The 20,365-nt window shown below is 40.0% G+C and overlaps 1 protein-coding gene across 7 annotated transcripts in view; it reads left to right on the top strand.

The window, feature by feature from the left end:
* Positions 1–20,365, top strand: part of XPO6 (exportin 6) — a 113,726-nt gene that overhangs the window by 36,328 nt on the left and 57,033 nt on the right. For 3 of the 7 annotated variants that reach the window (XM_084882889.1, XM_084882888.1, XM_084882891.1), the window contains exons 2-10: positions 76–166; positions 3,734–3,876; positions 5,130–5,327; positions 9,881–10,040; positions 11,792–11,869; positions 16,790–17,243; positions 17,562–17,631; positions 18,674–18,698; positions 20,259–20,292. In XM_084882889.1, the coding sequence (XP_084739015.1) occupies positions 76–166; positions 3,734–3,876; positions 5,130–5,327; positions 9,881–10,040; positions 11,792–11,869; positions 16,790–17,243; positions 17,562–17,631; positions 18,674–18,698; positions 20,259–20,292 (1,253 nt within the window). The remainder of the gene's footprint in view (positions 1–75; positions 167–3,733; positions 3,877–5,129; positions 5,328–9,880; positions 10,041–11,791; positions 11,870–16,789; positions 17,244–17,561; positions 17,632–18,673; positions 18,699–20,258; positions 20,293–20,365) is intronic. The other 4 variants (XM_084882893.1, XM_084882892.1, XM_084882890.1 and 1 more) reach the window with 3 other exon arrangements.

Below are 20,365 nucleotides of genomic sequence, written 5' to 3'. Positions count from 1 at the left end.
GACCCAGAAGAAACTGAGGAACAGTAGAACTAAAGATACTGTTTATTGATTTTATTTTTCAAATTCCTTTGGTAGGCATCTGAAGAAACCTCCCTCAGGGCATTGGAAAGTCTGATGACAGAGTTTTTTCATGACTGTACAACCAATGAGAGAAAACGTGAGATAGGTAAGTGAAGTGTTGAGTGGTAGTCATTTGTAATGGAAAAGCCCCAGTGGGGAGGGAGAGTTGGTAGCCTTGGCTTGTCAAGCCTGACTGTTACTCCTTAAGTTCTTGTTCTTTTGGCTCTGGTTCTGCTGGCTGGTGGCTGGTGAGGTCTGCAAATCTAGCTGCAAGGGCTATGTATAGTTTGTGGAGCCCCCTGTAATCCATAGTGATGGATTTTATTTCCTTTGATAAAGTGTGGGAAAAACCCTTCTGCTTTGTTCTTGATTTTAGCAGTGTTGAACTTTATAAGAAGCCTGGAAGTATTAACTTAAAAAAATTCAAAGAAGTGTCAAAATGAACATGTTTCTGGTGTGTAGATGTCTGATCTAAACCTCATCTAGTGCCCAGAGACCTTTAAACTGGTCTTGCCTCTGGGGGCTTCTTGCTTCTTTTTCTTTATCTCTATTTCCTTATCTCCGTTATATCACTCATTCTGCAAGTTGTTATGAATGAAGACTTTAAACAACAGAGATGTAGGTATTTACCTCAGATCTTTAGGAAGCTTCAGTGCCTTTTAGAACCTCTTTGAATTTTATATTCATTGACATGAACAATATTCTTTAAAGCGCACTTTAAACTAGAAGTGTATACAGATTTCAGATCTCTGCCTCAGGGATATGTTGCTCTGTGGTCCTAGTATAATCCTTTTTCCTCCCAGGTCTCACTTAACCCCTGAATTTTTTTTTTTTTTTAAACATTTTATTGATTTTTTTTTACAGAGAGGAAGAGAGAGGGACAGAGTCAGAAACATCGATGAGAGAGAGTCATCGATCAGCTGCCTCTTGCACACCCTCTACTGGGGATGTGCCCGCAACCAAGATACATGCCCTTGACCAGAATTGAACCTGGGACCCTTCAGTCCGCAGTCCAATGCTCTATCCATTGAGCCAAACCGGTTTCGGCTAACCCCTGTATTTGAAAATGAAAAAATTTTCTCTATTCAAACTTAAAGGGTTTTCCCTTGGATGTTTGACCTTACATTCATTGCTTTTACCCCCTTGTAATTCTTTACGTGGAATTCTGTGGAGGCCCATTTCTCTGTCCTATTTGGCTTCCTAACACATGTTAAGTGTTATGGCTGATTATGGTTGATTTCCGCCTTTTGTCCAAAGCTGGATTGTGGTTTGGATTTCCAGGTTGCCAGCACGGCTTTGGCTACAGCCCATTTCCCTTTGCATCCTTTGAGCATCACACCAGCTCCTGGTAGATGCTAACTTTTCATCTCTTAATTTTGAACCTGGTGTTCTCTTTTGGGCTTGCGCTGCATGCCTTTCTTTTCTGAGGACTAGAGAACCAGAGCATTCATAAACGAGCGGGACTGACAGAAGCTGAGCCCAGTAGCTGAACAGGCATTTGTCTTGAAGAATTCACTTTGCTTGCTTCCCTAGATCCTTTCGTATTACCCAACGTTACCCTCCTCCTGCCCTCAGAGTGATCCCTGTTAGTTTTATGCTATTAAAGTACTTTATAGTGAAAACATCACTGGCGATTTTTACCAAAGAAGGTAAAGGATCTTTCCCTTATACCAGGGGTCCTCAAACTTTTTAAAGTGGGGGCCAGATCACGGTCCCTCAGAGAGCTGGAGGGCTGGACTACATGAACTACTAATTCCTACTGTAACACCTCGGCTGCGCTCACTGCCCAAAAACCTGGTGGGCCAGATCAGACTCCTCTGCGGGCCGCATGTAGCCCGCGGGCCGTAGTTTGAAGACCCCTGCTACAGTCTACTATAGTAGACTCAGTACTAATTTCTCTTAAGTCCTGTTTTTCATTCATACTTGAATTGTTTCTCTATTAATTTTTGGTTTGCAAAGCAAATATTGCTCACCTTCAGCATTCATGAATTAAAAGTAGAACCTTTGGATCATGTTTGTATTCTAATCTTATTTAAATAAACAGATGCTATAAATGTCTGATTTAAATGAAAGCTAAGAGCAATCGGGGGTTTGGTTCTGTAGAGTGAGTGTGTCTTAGTTCAGCCTCAGTCTAGTGTGGATTGGAACCATTTGTTTCCTTTTTGATGTCTTAGAATGAACTAAAGGCTTTCCAGAGGTGTGTTATTAGTGCTCTAGAGAGAGAGCTGTCAGCGGGAACCTCGAGAGGCAAACCTGAAGCATCAGGAGGAGTGGCAATGCTGTAGGGATCAGACTAAGTGGTTTAGTGGCAAGTTCTAGAACAGAGCCCTGAATTCCTTGTTTCCAGCCAGAGCTCATTCTCTTTGGTTTACTTGACCCTGGGATTCATATAATTTTTTATTTGATTATAAGAACAGGACATCAGCTTACTTTTATTCAATTTTTAATGAGCCTGCCTTGATGCATTTAGCCTAAGTCCTAGGGTCTAGCAGAGCACTGACTTTAGGATTAGAATGGGCTGCTGTGCTTCTTGCTTTTCCCAGGGCTTCCTAGAATCTCTCAGGGTTGTTGCCTTTTTCTGTTACATTTCATGACCAGTATAGCAGGCTAAGGTAACAGGGCAGCATGTGCAGACACATGGTGATAGACTTGAAATGCTTGCTGCCTGTGGTCCTGGATGATGCTACTGCAGCCTGAGGAGGAGGAAACCATTTCTAACTGATTTGATGTGGACAGGGCTGTCTTGGCATCTCCCATGATTGCTATTCTTTTTTACTTTTTTGGGGTGGTAGTTAAAAATAAAACTAAACCAAATAAAGAGAATTTGCTATCTTGAATTCACTTACATTTTTGTCTATTCTTTGTTTATAATTTTTTCCTACTTCTCTAGTCATTATTGTGTGTGTGTGTGCGGGTGTGTGTTTACAATGTGAGTGAGTGAGTGGTGGGGAGATATATACAGGGTATCCCCAATATAGCTGATAGCTCAATTTTGAAAATGAAATATATGTTAGTAAACAATGCCCTTATAATTATTCAGAGACACCTTAGATATTTCTCTTGCCCCAGAGGAAACATGTTAGCAATTAGCCATCATTTATAAGGTCAAATGATCTTACCTAATAATAGACAAACATGGCCATACCTCTGCTATGCCCACCAGCCAATCAGGAGAGATATGCAAATTAACAAAACAAAAATGGTAGTTAATTTGCATACACAGGTGCCAAGCCCCCCCAGCTCCTCTCATGGCCTCTTGGCAGAGTGGGAAGGCCGGGTCGGAGTGGAAAGAGGTGGCTCTGGGGCTGGAGTAGAAAGATGGTGCTGGCAGTCAGGGAAAGGAAGGCCCATTCTAGCACAAATCTCCGTGCATTGGGCTTCTAGTTCTCTTATAACTGTCTGTCCACACATTAGGCTAAGTAAGACCTTTAACAATGAAAGCTTCTCTGCTGAAAAAAACGCCCATTGCAAGCTTACTGACTTTAAAATGCCTGAATACATGGTCTGTGCTCATGGCCATCTAAGAGTTGGAAGACTATGGTCTGTCCCTTCTGCGTTGAAAAATAAGCTGGATTTTGTAGTTGATTTTGACAACATTAACATATATGGAGGGTGGCACGTTTTTAAAAAATAAGACAGCCCTACCTTGTATTAATTTTATATATTTTCATAGCCTTCTTTTGTTGCTATTTAACTTTTCCAGAGGAGCTTCTTAATAACTTTGCCCAGCAAGTAGGAGCCTGGAGATTCTGCCTGTACTTTCTCTCCAGCACTAGGAATGACTATGTAATGATGTACAGTTTGACGGTTTTTGAGGTAAGTTGTCAGATAAATCTATACTGTTCTGAAAAGTATTTGTAGTCACATTGCCATGTCATTGGCACAGGAGAGGGATAGAGAGCTTTGATGTACAGATGGCTGGGAAACAGGGTAACTTCACTCGGGGCTTCTCCACTTGTTGCCTTCAGCAAGATGTCTGGTGTGCTGGGGGCACATTTCTGTCTTTGACACCAGAAAGGTAAGATGGGGTCAGGCAGGTAGGTCCTTTGTGGTAGAATATAACTTTTCATTCCACGTTACCATTAAAAAAAATACATTGTTATTGATTTCAGAGAGGAAGGGAGAGGGGGAGAGAGATACAAACATCAGTGGTGAGAGAGAATCACTGATTGGCTGCCTTCTGTATTACCCTACTGGGGATTGTGCCTGCAATCTGGGCAAGTGAATCGAACCCAGGACCCTTCAGTCCACAGGCCAATGCTCAATCCACGGAGCCAAATTGGCTAGGGCACCATATTATCATTTAGAAAAAGATAATTTAAGTTTGGGAGGAAGAATGATACCCAGAATATTCTCATGCTAAGCACAAACGTTTTCTTTTTTTTAAAAATACATTTTATTGATTTTTTTACAGAGAAAAAGGGAGAGGGATAGAGAGCTAGAAACATTGATGAGAGAGAAACATCAACCAGCTGCCTCTTGCACACCCCCTATTGGAGATGTGCCCGCAACCAATGTACATGCCCTTGATCGGAATTGAACCTGGGATCCTTGAGTCCGCAGGCTGACGCTTTATCCACTGAGCCAAACTGGTTTCGGCCTAAGCACAAACATTTTCATTTTAATCAATTCGCTTCCCATTTTTGTCTTTCTATATACACTTAAAAAAAACACTAATTATAATAATCATATTGCTCATGCCACTTTGTATTCTGCTCCCCCCCTCGTCTTTATATTATATTCCTGTAAGTGGCTGTACCAATGTTCACCAAGCCATTCTTCTGTTTTTGAACATAAGTTGTTTCTGTCATTATTTTGTGGTGGCCGTTAGAGACAGTGATGTAATAGACAGTTTTACACATACAGCTTTTTTATTTTCATTAAATTGTTTAGCAGATCTTTCCAGGAATGGGATTGATGTTTTATAGGATTTGAATATTTTTATCACTCTTATTGCAACATTGCATTGCTCCACATCTTTGTTTAGAATCAGGGTTGCTTATTTAAGGAAATATAGCTAACCATTGGATGAAAACCAGTTAACTTTAGGATGTATATTTGTTTTTCAGAATCTGATCAACAAAATGTGGCTTGGGGTCCCATCTCAGGATAAGATGGAAATCCGTAGCTGCCTACCCAAACTCCTTTTGGCTCACCACAAAACCTTACCTTACTTTGTCCGGAACAAGCTCTGCAAAGTTATTGTTGATATTGGCCGTCAGGATTGGCCCATGTTCTATCATGACTTTTTTACCAACATTTTACAGGTAAGGACGTAACCTGAGGAAACTTTATCTTGTAAATACTTCGTTTGTAGAAGTGATTATTTCCTTTCTTGAAGAGGAAGGAAATAATCATGAAAGATGAGCAAAATTTTGGAGCTGCAGTAGTGATAAATTCACTATGTTGTACCTTTGTGCAGTGAAGAGAGGGTGTGGGAAACCCAGTTGCTTTGTTAACCTCTTGGGAAATTTTGTTCAGCAAATATTTGAAAGCCTGTTAGGTACTGTGCCAGGTGTTGGAATGCAAGGATGAGGCCTTCAGTTGCCATAATTTGGTAGGGAGACAGCTGTGCTAACAATAGTTATCCAACAGCATGGCAGTTACTGTAGTGAAAGTATGTGCAGAGTGCAGAGGCATAGCATTTAGACTCAAGGTGCTGAGGAGTGTCCGTGTTGCTGGTGATGCGATGAGAGGTAATGTAATGCTTCAGCGTAAGAGGCTAGATTGATGGACAGGGGGCAGAACAGGACGGGAATGGCTTAGTAACGAGTTTGGAGAAGAGAGCAAACGGCACATTTTTATGTTAGAGGGATACCATCAGCAATCATGTGGAATGTGGATTGCAGAGGGGCTGCAGCGAAGGTGGCCAGTAAGGCTGCTGTTGGTGACGTCTGAGTGAGACAAGGAGAATCGGAGCCAAGCAGAGGCCTGCCTGGTGGAAAGAGGCGAGGCAGTTAGGAGAATGGAGTCAAGAAGCTTTGGTCAGTGGGTGGTGAGGGTTGAAGAAGGGAGGAATCTAGGATATTTTTCAGATTTTAGGCTGAAGTAGCAAATTTTCCAGGCCAGGGATGAAGGATGAAGGAATGAATTTTGATAGATGGTAAATTTATTTTTTCAGAAAATACGCTTAAAATTTGAGTGTTCCTTATGTATATATCTTGTGAGGCATTAGGAAATGTGGATCTGGGGTTCAGGAAAGAGGTCTTACTACATACATGTCAGGATTGGAAGTCATCAGGGAATACTAGAGGGGACCTAAGCCAAGAGAGATGATGTTCATCTGAATCATGTGATACAGCTGGAAACAATATTTATTTAAAGTGTATTTTTACTGATTTCAGAGAGGAAGGGAGAGGAATAGAGGGATAGAAACATTAATGATGAGAGAGAGTCATTGATTGGCTGCCTTCCGCACTCCCCCTACTAGGAATTGAGCCTATGACCTGGGCATATTATTGTACTCTTCCCCTAACTTCATTGAGTCTATGACCTGGGCATGTGCCCTTAACTGGTATCGAATCTGGGACCTTTTTGAGTCCGCAGGCTGATGCTCCATCCACTGAACCAAACCGGCAAGGGCTAATTTGTACTTCTTAATCCCCTTCATCTTTTCCACCCTACTCCTGCCCTGACCCCTCTCCCATCTGGCAACTGTCAAAATGTTCTCTGTATCTGAGTTTGTTTCTTTGTTTATTTTGTTGTTATTTTACATTCATTTGTGAATAGACATGTATTTATTTCCATTTTATTGATCTTTTTGATCATATTTTTTAATCTTTTTTTTCTTATTCTTCTTCTTAAAGAATTCCCTTTAACATTTCATATAATACTGGTTTGGTGGTGATTGACTCCCTTAGCTCTTTTCCTTGTCTGGGAAGATATTTATCTGTCATTTGATTCTAAATGATAGTTTTGCTGGGTAGAGTAACCTTGGTTATAAGTCCTTGCTTTTCATCACTTGGAATATTTCTTGCAATTCCCTTTTGTCTTGCAAAGTTTCTGTTGAGAAATTAGCTGCCAGAATTATGGGAACTTTCTTGTAGGTAACTGTTCTGTCTTGCTGCTTTTAATTCTCTTAAAAAAGTTTTTAATCGTCTCCTGAGGATATCTTTTCCTCATTGATTTTTAGAGATCGTGAAAGGGAGGGAGGGGAAGAGAAGAAAAAAGAGAGATGGAGAGGGAGAGGGAAGGAGAGAGAGAGAGAGAGAGAGAGAGAGAGAGAGAGAGAGAGAGAGAGAGAGGGAGGGAGAGAGAGAGAGAGAGAAACATCAATGTGAGAGAGACACATCAATTGATTGCCTCTCACATGCACCCCAACCATGGTCAGGGAGTGAACTTGTAACCCAGGTTTGTGCCCCTGACCAGGAATCAAACCATGACCCTTTGGTTTGCATGGGCCAACACTCTAACCACTGAACAACACCAGCCAGAACAATATACTCTTTTTTTGCATTTTAATTATAATGTATCTTGGAGTGGGCCTGTTTGGGTTCATCTTGTTTGGGATGCTCTGCACTTCCTAGACTTTTATATCTATTTCCTTCTGTCATTTTTATTTATTTATTTATTTTTAAGTGTATTTTATTGATTTTTTTACAGAGAGGAAGGGAGAGAGATAGAGAGCTAGAAACGTCGATGAGAGAGAAACATCGACCAGCTGCCTCTTGCACACCCCCTACCAGGAATGTGCCCACAACCAATGTACATGCCCTTGACCGGAATCGAACCTGGGACCTTTCAGTCCGCAGACCGACGCTCTACCACTAAGCCAAACCGGTTTCGGCTCCTTCTGTCATTGTTAAAAATAGATTTTCAATTTCTTGCGCGCTCTCTCTCTTCTTCTTCTGGCACGCCTATGATGTGAATGTTGGTATTCTTGAAATTGTCCCAGAGACTCCTTATACTATCTTCAGGTTTTTAGATTTTGTTTTCTTTTTGTTGTTCTGATTAGTTGTTTTTTGCTTCCTTGTATTTCAACTTGCTGATTTGATTCTTGGTTTCATCTACTCTTGTCAATTTCCTGTAACTTATTCTTAATTTCAGTTAGTGTATCCTTCATTTGACTGGTCCTTTTTTATGGTTTCCATGTCCTTTTTTATGCTGTTGAAGTTCTAAATTCATGTACTCTTCCCCTAACTTCATTGAGCATCAGAGGAACAATGACCTCTGCCAGCTCTTGTTTCTGGGGGAAAACTGTCTCCCTAGCTTTTGCCTGATGCTAGACACTTCAGTTCCTCCCCTTATATCCCTGGTGTCTTTTGAGCTGCTGCCCTAGTGCTGGTGTGCAGAAAGAGTAAGTTTTAGTGAGTCCATGTGCAGGCCCTTTAAGAGGAACTGCCTGGGACTCCAGCAGCCTCTGTCTCAGTCTTAATTTCCCCTGTTTGTTTTTTTTACAGCTAGACGTTAGGGTTACTTCTCTTCCCAGCACTAGAAGCCTAGACCTGCTGTTGGGCTGGGACCCCTCGCTCCACAGCTGAGATAGCCCTTCTGATTTTTATCCACCACATGTTATGTATGACCAGCCCAACCCATTCTGTCTCCATCCCTTTTCCCACCAGTCTTGATGTGCCTTTTTCTTTGTATCCTTAGTTGTAGGACTTCCATTCAGCTAGATTTCAGGTGGTTCTGAATGAAGATTGTCCTGTAGTTTAGTTATAATTTGGATATGGTTGTGGGAGGATGCCAATACCGGAAGTCTGCCCTAAATTTCTTGAAGTAGAGAATATACATTCTATCTGGGTGCAGTTTGTCCTGTCCTTCTCTTCACTATGGCTTATATTTTGTTGATTGAGTAAAGAATATATCAGAGCATGAACTACATTTAAAGTTTATTACGATTTGAGAAAATGGTCAAGTATTCCTTAAGTTGTTTGTTTTTTTATAGATTGTAGCATGTAGCCAAACAGAGAATTTTAGTGGCAACTCATTTGTTTTTACCAATTCTGGAAATAAAATAAATGCAATAGTAATGCTTTGAATTGATATAAGTAGTGTTATGCTATTGAAGGTGTACCTTTTTTTGTTTCATGTTTAAGGAAACTTTATAATGGTACAGTGGATTGGAGTGGTAGGTGCTAGAAAAAGTGACTTAATTTGCTGCATAGTATTTGTGAAATCATACCTGTATTCATAGTGTAATGATGTATATACAATGTTTCTGCCTGCCACGTGTTTAATCTTGAACTTGCATGAAGCATACAAAGTTTAGAATGTAAAGTTGACTTAATACTTGAATATTAAAAATGTATCACAAGTTGGTGTATGTATGTGTTAATAACTAATAAATTTGGACGAAGTAACTAAGGCTGTGTTTAAAACTTATAGACATGTATAAAAATCGTCATGGTAGGTATAAAGGAGTATTGTTGTCATTTTTAAGTTTATGGTATTAGCATTTTTTATTTAAGATGAGAATATATTTTGAATGGTTAAAAAAAAAAAAAGACATTGGTGTGCTTTTAAGTCATTTTTCTAACGCATTGATTTAGCTCTGGCTGGTTTGCCTCAGTGGATGGAGCATCGGCCTGTGGACTGAAGGGTCCCGGGTTCGGTTCTGGTCAAGGGCATGTATAATACCTTGGTTGCGGGCATATCCCTAGTGGAAGGTGTGCAGGGGGCGGCTTATCAATGTTGCTCTGTCATCGATGTTTCTAACTCTCTATCCTTCCTTTCTCTCTGAAAAAATCAACAAAATATATTAAAAAAATAAAGCATTGATTTACGCAACCTATTTATGTATGATTCACAGGGGTACTTTACAGGTTTATTATTCCTCAGACCTTAAACAGTTTGCTCAGAACTTACCTTTTTCTGGCAGTTGATCCAGTCCCCTGTGACAACCCCCCTTGGACTGATCATGTTGAAAACAACATCAGAAGAGCTGGCTTGTCCCCGTGAGGACCTCAGTGTGGCTCGGAAAGAGGAGTTACGGAAGCTGCTGCTGGAACAGGTGCAGACAGTGCTTGGCCTCCTGACAGGTGAGCACGGGTGGTGTCAAAAGCCAGAGGCCTGCCTTCAGATGAGCAGAGCTCAGGCCCCAGCTCTCAGTATATGTGAGCAGTTGTTTTAATTGTTACTGAATCTGAGAATCAAAACAGAAAGAATGAGGTGCTATATTCCCAGCACCAGTCCGGTGTCTAGCACTTGGTAGACTCAAAAAATGTTTCTAACCTACTTTTCTAAAGTCTTCCATTAATTGGTGCTCACTCTTACTGCGATTAACGAGGTATAGACCCAGGTCATCGGAATGGGTTTGAAATGCTGATTACTGTATCCTAAGTAAAGTGGATGGCGAACACTTTATTGGAAATAATTTGTACTTAAAATCAGGAGAAGCTGGAGGAGTAGGAAGATAGAAAATTTCAAGTTTTGTGTGGGAGAAGTGAGCCAGACAAGGTGTGTAACAGCACCATGTGTGCTGCGTTGTATTTGTGTGTAGCATTTTCTTTGCCATCTTTTCTGTTTTATTGGAGCCCCATGACAATGTGTGAAGAGTAAGAATAAACAGAAAGCAAACCGAAGAATGAGACAGGAGGGAGGAAGAGAGTGGAGCGCCGAGTCAGGAGGGCTGTGACCGCTGTGCAGCAGTGGGCCCTGCTGGGTGGGAGGTGCAGGGAAGCCTGGCTGAGAGGTGCCAGGAGCCGGGGCTTGCTTGGGAATGTGGTGTTCTTATCTGCAGCTTCTCTACCCAGGCTTCTTGGATGTCTAGGAATCTTCTCTTTGTAAGTGTTACAAAGGTGCTTAGCATGCAGTGGGCACTTAAAGTTGCTTATAAGAATGCTTGATCAAAAGTAATCTTGTTATTTGCCCACATCCCTCCCCAGATTCCTAGGCAGAAACCAAACCCTCAGAGCTTTCATTCAAAGCACTTATTGACATCCCTGACTAAATGTTAAATTTCTAGAGTTAAGGACTGTCTGATAACTTTACGTTCCACTTTGTGTAGCTGTCACACTATATGGGACATCCCAGAACATTTATAATGCTTCTTCCCTCAACTCACTGTCTGTTTCTATGGATTTTTCTAATTGGACTTTTCATAAAAATGGAATCATACAATATGTGACCTTTTGTGTCTGGCTTCTTTTTACTTAGCATAATATTTTCAAAGGTTATCCATCCCATAATATTAAATATTTTGGAAACAAATATTTTCAGAAACTTTTGTGTTCATAATAGGTACCAGGTTCTATAAGGAGAGACAAAGAGGAATAAAACACAGTCCCTGCCCTCCTAGTAATGTTTACTTCATTAAGGGAGAAAGACCTTTAAAAGACTGCATTAAGAGTTAGAGTAGAGGTGTGTTTTATGTGCAGGAAAAACCTATTAGACAGAATGACTTCTTGGGGGAGATGAGCTGAGTGGAATTCAGAGAGGTATCTGTTAGTCCGGTGTAAAGGTCAAGTTGGGATTCTGGGGGAGGGAGCAGGTCATGTGGAAGAAACAGCATGATGAAGCCTGTGTGTGCGGTGGGGTGAGGCAAGACGGGAGAACAGAGCTGAGATTGGGTTTACTGGGTGAGGAAGAGAAGAGGAGGCAGGCTTGTGGGGGGAAGGTAAAGTGAGTGGAATATCCAAGTGGCGCTGTCCAAGAAGTAGACATACGGTTGAGAGGGATGTTTAGACATCGATGTTTGATAAAAGATACCAATAAGTTGTTTTTCTAAATCTGATTTGCATATGTTGGACTTTATTTCTCTCTTAAACTCAGTTTCCCTTTCTTGGTATAGGTATCTTGGAGTCTGTCTGGGACAAACACAGCGTTACTGCCGCCACCCCGCCACCATCCCCAACCTCAGGAGAAAGTGGTATGGTCTGCCCCCCACGCATGGTGTTCTTTTTAAATGCAGTGGCGGGTCTCAGCAGGGTAGCAATTGCTCATTTATGCCAGACCCAGATGCTGACTCGTCATTAGTCTATTTTTGTCCTTTTTGTCCATGTTTTCTGAGTAGCTGTCTTAGTTCCTTTTAAGTGCTCACTCGTACATTCTTTCTAATACACTGCTTAGAACAACATATTTTGTTTCTTCCTTTCCCATCAGGAAGATGGCACCTTTGATCTACTTTCACCCACTTCCATCCCCTTCAGCTTATATCTCTGATCCTCCTGGTTTGTTTTTCCCTTTTGCTCAGTGATCATGGCTGTGTTGCTCGCGCTGAGGTTGGTATGAGCCCTTGGGGCTTGATAGGCCGGCTTTGTAGTTCTGCAGGGGTTGCTGCTGTGGGAGGTGGCAGAGGCTGGAGGAGGGGACAGGGGTACCTGGAGCGTTTCTTCCCCACGGGGCTCCTTAAGACCGGGGTGCAGTGATCAGCTTTGACTTTACGTTAGGTCAGAACGGTTTGATAAAGTGGTCATTAGTTTACTGTAATTAGTGTCTACAGTTACACTAATTATCTGTTTGAAAAGTCAGGGTGCAGTTCACCTAAAAATGCTACTTTCAAGGATGGGCAGAAAGAGGAAATTGTGTCTAAGCTGGAACTTTTAGTTTCTAAATGCTTTTGTTTACACTCAGTAATCACAAATGCTTTTCAAGTAGAGTACATCCTGTAATTGGCACATATTTCTTCCTCTACTGTAAAGATTGGTGTGGCTAGTGAGAAATATTTCCACATCTTTCTCCTGTACCCCAGGAAATGTGCTGTTGAAATCAGACATCTCTAAGCCCATGCTGTTTCATGTAACCTTTTGTTAATATGTGGAAGTTCAAATTCTTGCACTTACTAGAGAATTGAAAATACATCATGAAATTTTGGGGACTGTTCATAGTTTACTGGCCCATGTGGCTCAGTTGATTGGAGCGTCGTTGATGGTAGGTTCAGTTCCCAGTCAAGGCACATATACAGGCTGTGGGTTCCATCCCTGGTTGGGGCGCATGCAGGAGGCAGCCCAGTTGATTGATGTTTCCCTCCCTCCTTTCACTCCTTTCTCCCTCTTTCTAAAAACAATAAAATAAATAAATAAATAAATAAACACTAAAAATATGCTCTGGCCAGTTTGACTCAGTGGTTACAGCGTTGGCCCACAGGCCGAAGGATTGTGGGTTTGATTATAGGTCAAGGGCACCCACCTTAGTTGCAAGTTCAATCCCTGCCTCCAGCCCGGGCAAATGTGGGAGGCAACCAGTTGATGTGTCTCTCTCACATGGATGTTTCTATGTTTCTCTCTCTCTCCCCTCTCGTTCTCCCTCTCCCCATTCCCTCCCTTTCACTCTCTCTGAAAAATCAATGGAAAAAATATTCTCAATGAGAATTTAAAAAAAAGTAAAAAAATATGTTTAGAGCATTTTATCATACTTCTTAGATTAAAATCTATTACAGAGGTCTAGAGTATATTAAAAGCACATGGAAAATTGAACTTTATTTGTACTTGGTGCAAACCTTCATTTTCAAGGTGAATATTTGAAGTAACTTAGCAGATTTATATTTTGCAATATTTGAATGATTGAAGAAAAAATTGCAAATGATACGGAGATTTGATTTTATGAATATACTCCTTGGAGAGTGTCCTTCAATTTAGCTAATCTTAAAATGTGCCATTTTATTTAAATTATAGTTTGCAAAGATTAGTTCTTTTGAATTAGATTTGTTTTTAGATAGTTGAATCCTAGCTTACTTACCATCCAGTTAAAATTAGCAGCATCAGGCATATCCCAGAAAAACTTGTTTTTCTGTGATGCTTTTCCCCTACCAAAATATTTATGTTTTAGTTGGCTTTGTTCAGGTACATTCCAAGCTAATAACTCAGTTTATACTTTGATAGACTTATTTTCCTAGAGCCCAGGTTGGGGAATATAAAATAATATAAATAAAAAATAATGCTTGCTCTTTTATGTGTTGCCTAGGTTTTGTGTATGAGGTTAGATAAAATAAAATATAAACTAATAAAATATGAACTGATTTGACATTTCCATATAAACAAAACCTAAAAACACGGTGTTTATTTCTTGACAGTTGTCTCTTAGACATTATTAAAAATTTTTTGAAATCTTTGATTTTAGTATTTGAGAAAAAGCAAAATAAATTGAGACTGGGGTGGGGGGGCGTTGCTAAGGAATTAAGTAAAGCTTTTAAGATGGTATGCTTTCCCTTTAAAAAATAGAATTGCACATTTACCTGTTATTCTTTGTGGCAGCTGCAAGGGAAGTAATTAGATTTTGTCCTATTATTTAGACAACACTGGTGATTTAATCAACATTTGTTTCATTGCTTTCACTCAACTGCCTTTATGCACTTAAGATACCAAGTTAATCAGTAAAATTTCTAGAAAATTGTTTAGCTTTCTTGACCATAAGCTTAGTTTTTTTTTGTAGTAAATTCATTCCTGAGAGATGCTAGGACCCAGTGAGTATCCAAGTAACTTAAAACACCCCATCAATAGTCTCTGATGGACCCTGCCCTGCCAGCCCTGGTCAGACTTAGCTCCGTGGTCTTTGGTCTCTTTTCTCATAAACTGGCTTGTAAAGATGTTTTCTGTCTGATCACTTTCAAAGAACTAAGCCTAGGGACTAGTTCTTTTTATTTTTTTATTTTTTAAATTTTATTATTATTTTTTTATTGGGACTAGTTCTTATAGCAGCTACTGGAACAGTTGATAGTGTGTGTGGTTTATTTCTCAGAATAGTTCCCCAAATTGTTGCCTTATCTCCTTTTACAAGGCCAGATGTAGATGTGAAGTAGATGATGGTTTTATGTTTAGTTTACAGACAAAGAAGTTGGGGCCCTACTGGGGATCTAGCCTGCAACCCAGGCATGTGCCCTGATCAGAATTGAACCTGGGATCCTTCAATCCACAGGCTGACACTCTAACCACTGAGCCATATTTTTTATTTTTAATAAAAACAAATTTTAGTTGGAATTTAACAGAGGTATTAAATGGGAGGAATTTCCGATTTGAGATGTTTTTTCCACAAGGAATATTAATTTGTAAAAGATACTTTTTAAAAATAAAAATAGTTTTATTGATTTCAGAGAGGAAGGGAGATGAGAGAGAGATAGAAACATCAGTGATTTGAGAGAATCACTGATTGGCTGCCTCCTGTACACCCTCTACTGGGTCTTGAGCCCACAACCCACTCATGTGCCCTTGACCGGAACTGATACCAGGACCCTTCAGTCCAAGGGCCGACACTCTACTTACTGAGCCAGACCAGCTAGGGCAAAAAGATACTTTTAAGGTTAAGAAAAATAGATCTGCCTGGCTGGTCCAGTACACCAAAAGGTTGGTGTTCAGTTCCCAGTCAGGGCACAAAAACTAGTTTCTTAGTACATGTTTTAATTTTAGACCGTATATTTAGACTTGCTTATGAAAGATGAGAAAGTTAGTGCACCCTTCTGTAACTCCTGTTTGTTTAGTCTTGATTCTATATTTAATTCAATGTTTGCCTTAGTCACTTTGCCATAGCTTCTCAATTCCTTAATTCTTTACTTTTATTTATCACTTTATTTGCAAGTTTTCATTGTTCAGTTTCCTCAAGGAGAATTTATGGGCAATATATTTATTATCTGAGTTTTTACATGTTTGAGAAAATGTCACCTTCCTTTATACTCAAAGGAGAACTTTAGGTTAAGTCATTCTTTGCCCCAGAACGTGGAGACACTGCATCACTGTTTTCTGGCTTTGTATATTACTGCGGAGGAGTCTGAATCCCGTGTTTTCTTCTTTGTATAGGAGTTTCTTCTGCCTACATTTCTTCCTTAATCCTAAAGTTTTTAGTATTGATTATTCTTTATCGCTTTTGGGAAGGGCAGAATAAGTCCTTTTATTTTATGTACTCACATCTTCAAGAAAGTATTCTTCTTATAGCTTTGAATACTTTTCTTTTTTTTGTCTTTTCTAAAATCATTTTATAACTCCCCCTAATTTCATTTTACATGATTTTATTAGTCCGGTGCTTCTCAAAAATTAAGCAAGTGTAAGAATCACCTAGAGAGCTTGTACTGGGCTCTATCCCTTCTGGTTCTACATCAGTAGGTGTGTGTACGGTAGCGCCTGACAATTGGCACTTTCTGACAAGTTCCCAGAGATGCTGATGGTGCAGGTCCACAGACCTACCTTGCCTAGCCGAGTAATTCTCAAATGTTTGGTCTCTGGGCCCCTTTACTTTTTTTTTTTTTTTTTTAATTGAGATATAATTGGTATTTATAACATTGTTAGTTTTAGGTGTACAACATAATGATTTGATATATGTATATATTGTGAAATGATCATAGTAAATTAACATCCATAATTTTTTTGAGACGAGAACTTTAAGATCTCTCTTAGCAACTTTCGCATAGGCATACAGCGTTGCCAGCTGTGATCACCTGATCACCATCCTCAGGGCTCATTTCTCTCATACCTGGAAGCTTGTACCTCTTGGCTTCTTTTACCCATTTTCCCACCCTAACCCAGGACTCCTTTACTCCTAACATTATTGAGGCCCTCAGAAAGCTTTGTGAGTTATATCTATTGATACTAAAACAGAAAATTTACAAATACTTATCAATTCATTTAAAAATGACTGATAAACTCATTATATATAAAGCTGATTCCAGAGCAAATAAAAACATTTACTGAGAAGAGCAGCATTATTTAAACACTCACTGGTCCCTGGACCAGACTTGGAGAACTCCTGATTTAAAGTGATGTTTGCTTTTGTTTGTTGGTTTGCTTGTTTGTTTGAAGAATTACTTGAATTGGTTTGTAAGAGATTTGATAATGTAGATCTTAAAAGCCTTTTGCATTTTCAGGTGACTTACTGAGTAACCTGCTGCAGAGTCCTAGTTCAGCCAAACTGTTAAACCAGCCAATCCCCATTCTTGATGTGGAGAGTGAGTATATCTGTTCCCTGGCCTTGGAGTGCCTGGCCCATCTCTTCAGTTGGATTCCTCTGTCTGCCAGCATCACCCCATCCCTCCTTACTACCATCTTCCACTTTGCGCGCTTTGGCTGTGACATCCGAGCCAGAAAGATGGCATCAGTTAATGGCAGCAGTCAGAACTGTGTGTTGGGTCAGGAACGCGGCCGGCTTGGGGTCCTGGCCATGTCCTGCATCAATGAACTCATGTCCAAGAACTGTGTGCCTATGGAATTTGAGGAGTACTTACTGCGCATGTTCCAGCAGACTTTCTACCTCCTGCAGAAAATCACCAAGGATAACAATGCCCACACGGTCAAGAGCAGGCTAGAAGAACTTGATGAGAGGTAATGAAAACAGGTGTGACGTCAGCGTGCCCTGAGAGAGGGCCTTGGCTGGTTATCGCGGTGTTCTGCATGGTGTTTGTAATCCTCTTTGGTTTCAGAATATTGGGCTCCTGGTAAGGAACAGAAAGGTAGGTGTGTACCAGTAAATCTAGGCTTAGCTGGAAGGGCTAGGGTGGTTAAGGGAAATGAGGTGAGTTTGAAAAGTGATTGTGAATTGTGTAGGCTTGTTGTCTTTTCCCCCAATCCACCTCCTGTCCTCCCTTCCACCCGTTTTCCCCTCCCTCCCCCCCTTCCCCCTTCTTCACTATTTGCCTGCAGGTCTGAGGTGGTGCAGGAACCGAGACTGCTGCTCATGCGTAGCCAAGGACAGGAGAGGAGGTTCGTGGAGGTACAGGAGTTACAATCACCTTTCTCACTTGGTGTGGCTTGTCAGTTTTTACTGTTCGACTTTTCCCAAGTGAACATCAGCCAGTGTATAGGAATGCTATCATATTGTCATTTTACAGATGGCAAGTTTTCATGAAAGAAAGGAGAGATGTTAATGTGGGCACAGGCTAATGTGGGCATACCTGTGTATGTTTGTTATTGTCCTTTGACTGGAGTCTAAAATGATCTAACTTTTCCTAAGTGCCCTAAAAGAAGCTTCCATCACAGTACTCGGAGGCATGGTCTCTTTTATTTCCCTTGTAGGTGATGTAATTTATCTGTCTTACAACTTTCATTAATATGCTACTGCGGGATGGAAACAAGAGGGAAAATTGGAACTTATATTAACAGCATCATGTTTACTGTCCAGAAATGTCCAAGCGGATAAATTGTGTTGAATTAGTAATAGTAAATATGTAGAGGTTGCCTGGCAGCCAAAGTTAATATTTTAATCAATTTTCGTTGGCTTGTTTTTTATTATTAAGCTATTCAGAGTTAATCCATTTCCTTTTCCTTAGAGTAAATAACAATACAAAGTGCCTAGAGTTATAACAATTTTAGTGCTTTTTAAATTAAGCAATTTTAATAAAGTTTTTCTAAAGTTAAAAAATTTGGTTTGCTTCACTGTAAGCAAACTTTGTGTAAAATTTCTCTGTTTAATCACAGAAAAAAATCATAAAATGGTATGGTAATATGTTTTATTTATTATTTGGAAATAGCTTTGTATATAAATTCAAAGGTATCAGTATTCAAACACTATTTTATATTTTTTCTAGCTTATGTTAAGAAAGGCTGTATTTCCATATGTTAAAATCTAACTGCTTGTATCAAGCATAGAATATCAGTTATTTTGACTTTTACTTGTAGCATAATGTTTGTTACGGCTTATCTTCGGGTGGTATAGAAATGTTGTCTTGATTATCTTTGTACTGATTTTGTTACATGTAACTTTTATGCTCTTGGTTTTATATTTTAATCCTATGCTTCCTATTGCCCTGTGAAAGCTGAGAGGTGCCTGGAAGCAGAAAGGTGACATAAACAATACTGTGTGCTTGCTTCCTGGCTCTCGAGTCCCTACTACTAATTCTAAACAGCTAAGTCCATTCTCATTGTTTAGGTGCTACTTAACCAGGTCCTTTGCTTCTCTTTCTCCACTGCCTTTTTCCCTAACTTTCTACTGCTCATTAGCACCTGTACCAGAAGGTGGGCAAAGGAAAGAAAATGAGGTGAAATAAAATTTGTAGTTTTAGCAGCTGAACAGCCTTGTTTGTATTCTGTAAAAATTTGGGTTGGTGATTAAAATAAAATTGAGATTGTGCGATATTTTACCCATGACTTCTCTTTATTCTTTTACGGGTGCTAGGGAATTGAGTGCATCTTTCTAAAGATCAGTAAACAGGTTGGTGACTTTGAAAATCCCTGTAAAACTAAAACGTAATAAGCAGAGCGAGGAATGAGTTCCTGCTCATACAGGATTAGTGATTGAAGGCATCAGAGAGAAGGCTCTTTGTCCTTTTCGAGCCCTTGAAACAGTTGATTTCAGTGCCTTACTGTTTTCCAAGAATTTGGCACCGTGATCCTTATCAAACAAATTAATGTTATTAGAGCTATAAAGAAGTTTACATATGTGTGCAGTCAGACCAGTGGGCCATCCTCAGGGCAAATAGGTCCCAAGAACAATATGGGACATTTTATTTATGGCCTAATTTTGCTCCTCTGAGACAAAGTTGTCTTCTCCCCTTTTATTATTTCATATATCTGTGCTTTTTAAAAATAGGTTTTTCAGTTATGAGTTTCAGAATTGGTTTCAGCCATTATTTAATTTTTGGCTAAGGCCTGCTATGTCTCTATCTTTTTTGTTATTGGTCTCTGAAATGGGATTTATAGAGCTATGTCCATCTCATTTTCTAATCACCTTTTGGTATCTAGGGGCTCACAATGACAGTTTCTGAGATGTGAGAGTGGTGAAGTGCCGTGTGTTTAATAACAAAATCTCTTATCCTTGCAGCTGTGACCCACACTCTTCTGTGAAATGATTTTGGGAAAACAGATGATTGGGGATTCACTGTGATGTGAAAAGAGAGCACTGATTTGGGAGTGGATGGTGGTCCCATTCTGCCATGAGCTGGCTGAGCAACCTTGGGCGATCACTATCTCTCCAGCTTCTGTAAAAGGAAGCATCAGATTAAATTGTCCGAGGCTTTTCCAGCTCTGACAGCCTTCTGCCCTTATTTTGGAAATCACTTTGGAGTGGATTGGGATGTGCTGTGTTTAATTAGCTCCTGGTGCCAATTAAACACAGGCAGGCTTGACTCTATCTTACCTGGATGCCATGTCTTTTGTGTAGCCTTGTTTTGGTTTTCAGCACATTCATTTTAAATATTTTGGCCTCTACCAAAGAAAAATACTCTTCCAGACCTGCCAGGTTGAAATGACACACATGATCTGCCCGTTGACTTTTTAGAATCATTTCCTTTCACTTTATTTGGGCCATAACACTAACGAGTCAGAAAATGTGAGAGCACTAGCTTACACGATGCTTCCTAGATGGTGTTTGAGGATTAAAGTTGCTTTTCTGCTATGTTTCAGGTGGTAATGGAATGAAGGGTTGCCTGACCTGTAGGTAATTGTTGTAGGCCTTTATATTTTTAACTGAAAATATAAATCTGTCTAGTTCTTTACTGAAAGAAATTTGG

The sequence above is a fragment of the Pipistrellus hanaki genome, assembly GCF_964339955.1.
Source record: "Pipistrellus hanaki genome assembly, chromosome: 4".
NCBI lineage: Eukaryota > Metazoa > Chordata > Mammalia > Chiroptera > Vespertilionidae > Pipistrellus > Pipistrellus hanaki.
Note: the sequence above shows the minus strand (reverse complement) of the source record. Positions and strands in the feature narration are given on the sequence as shown.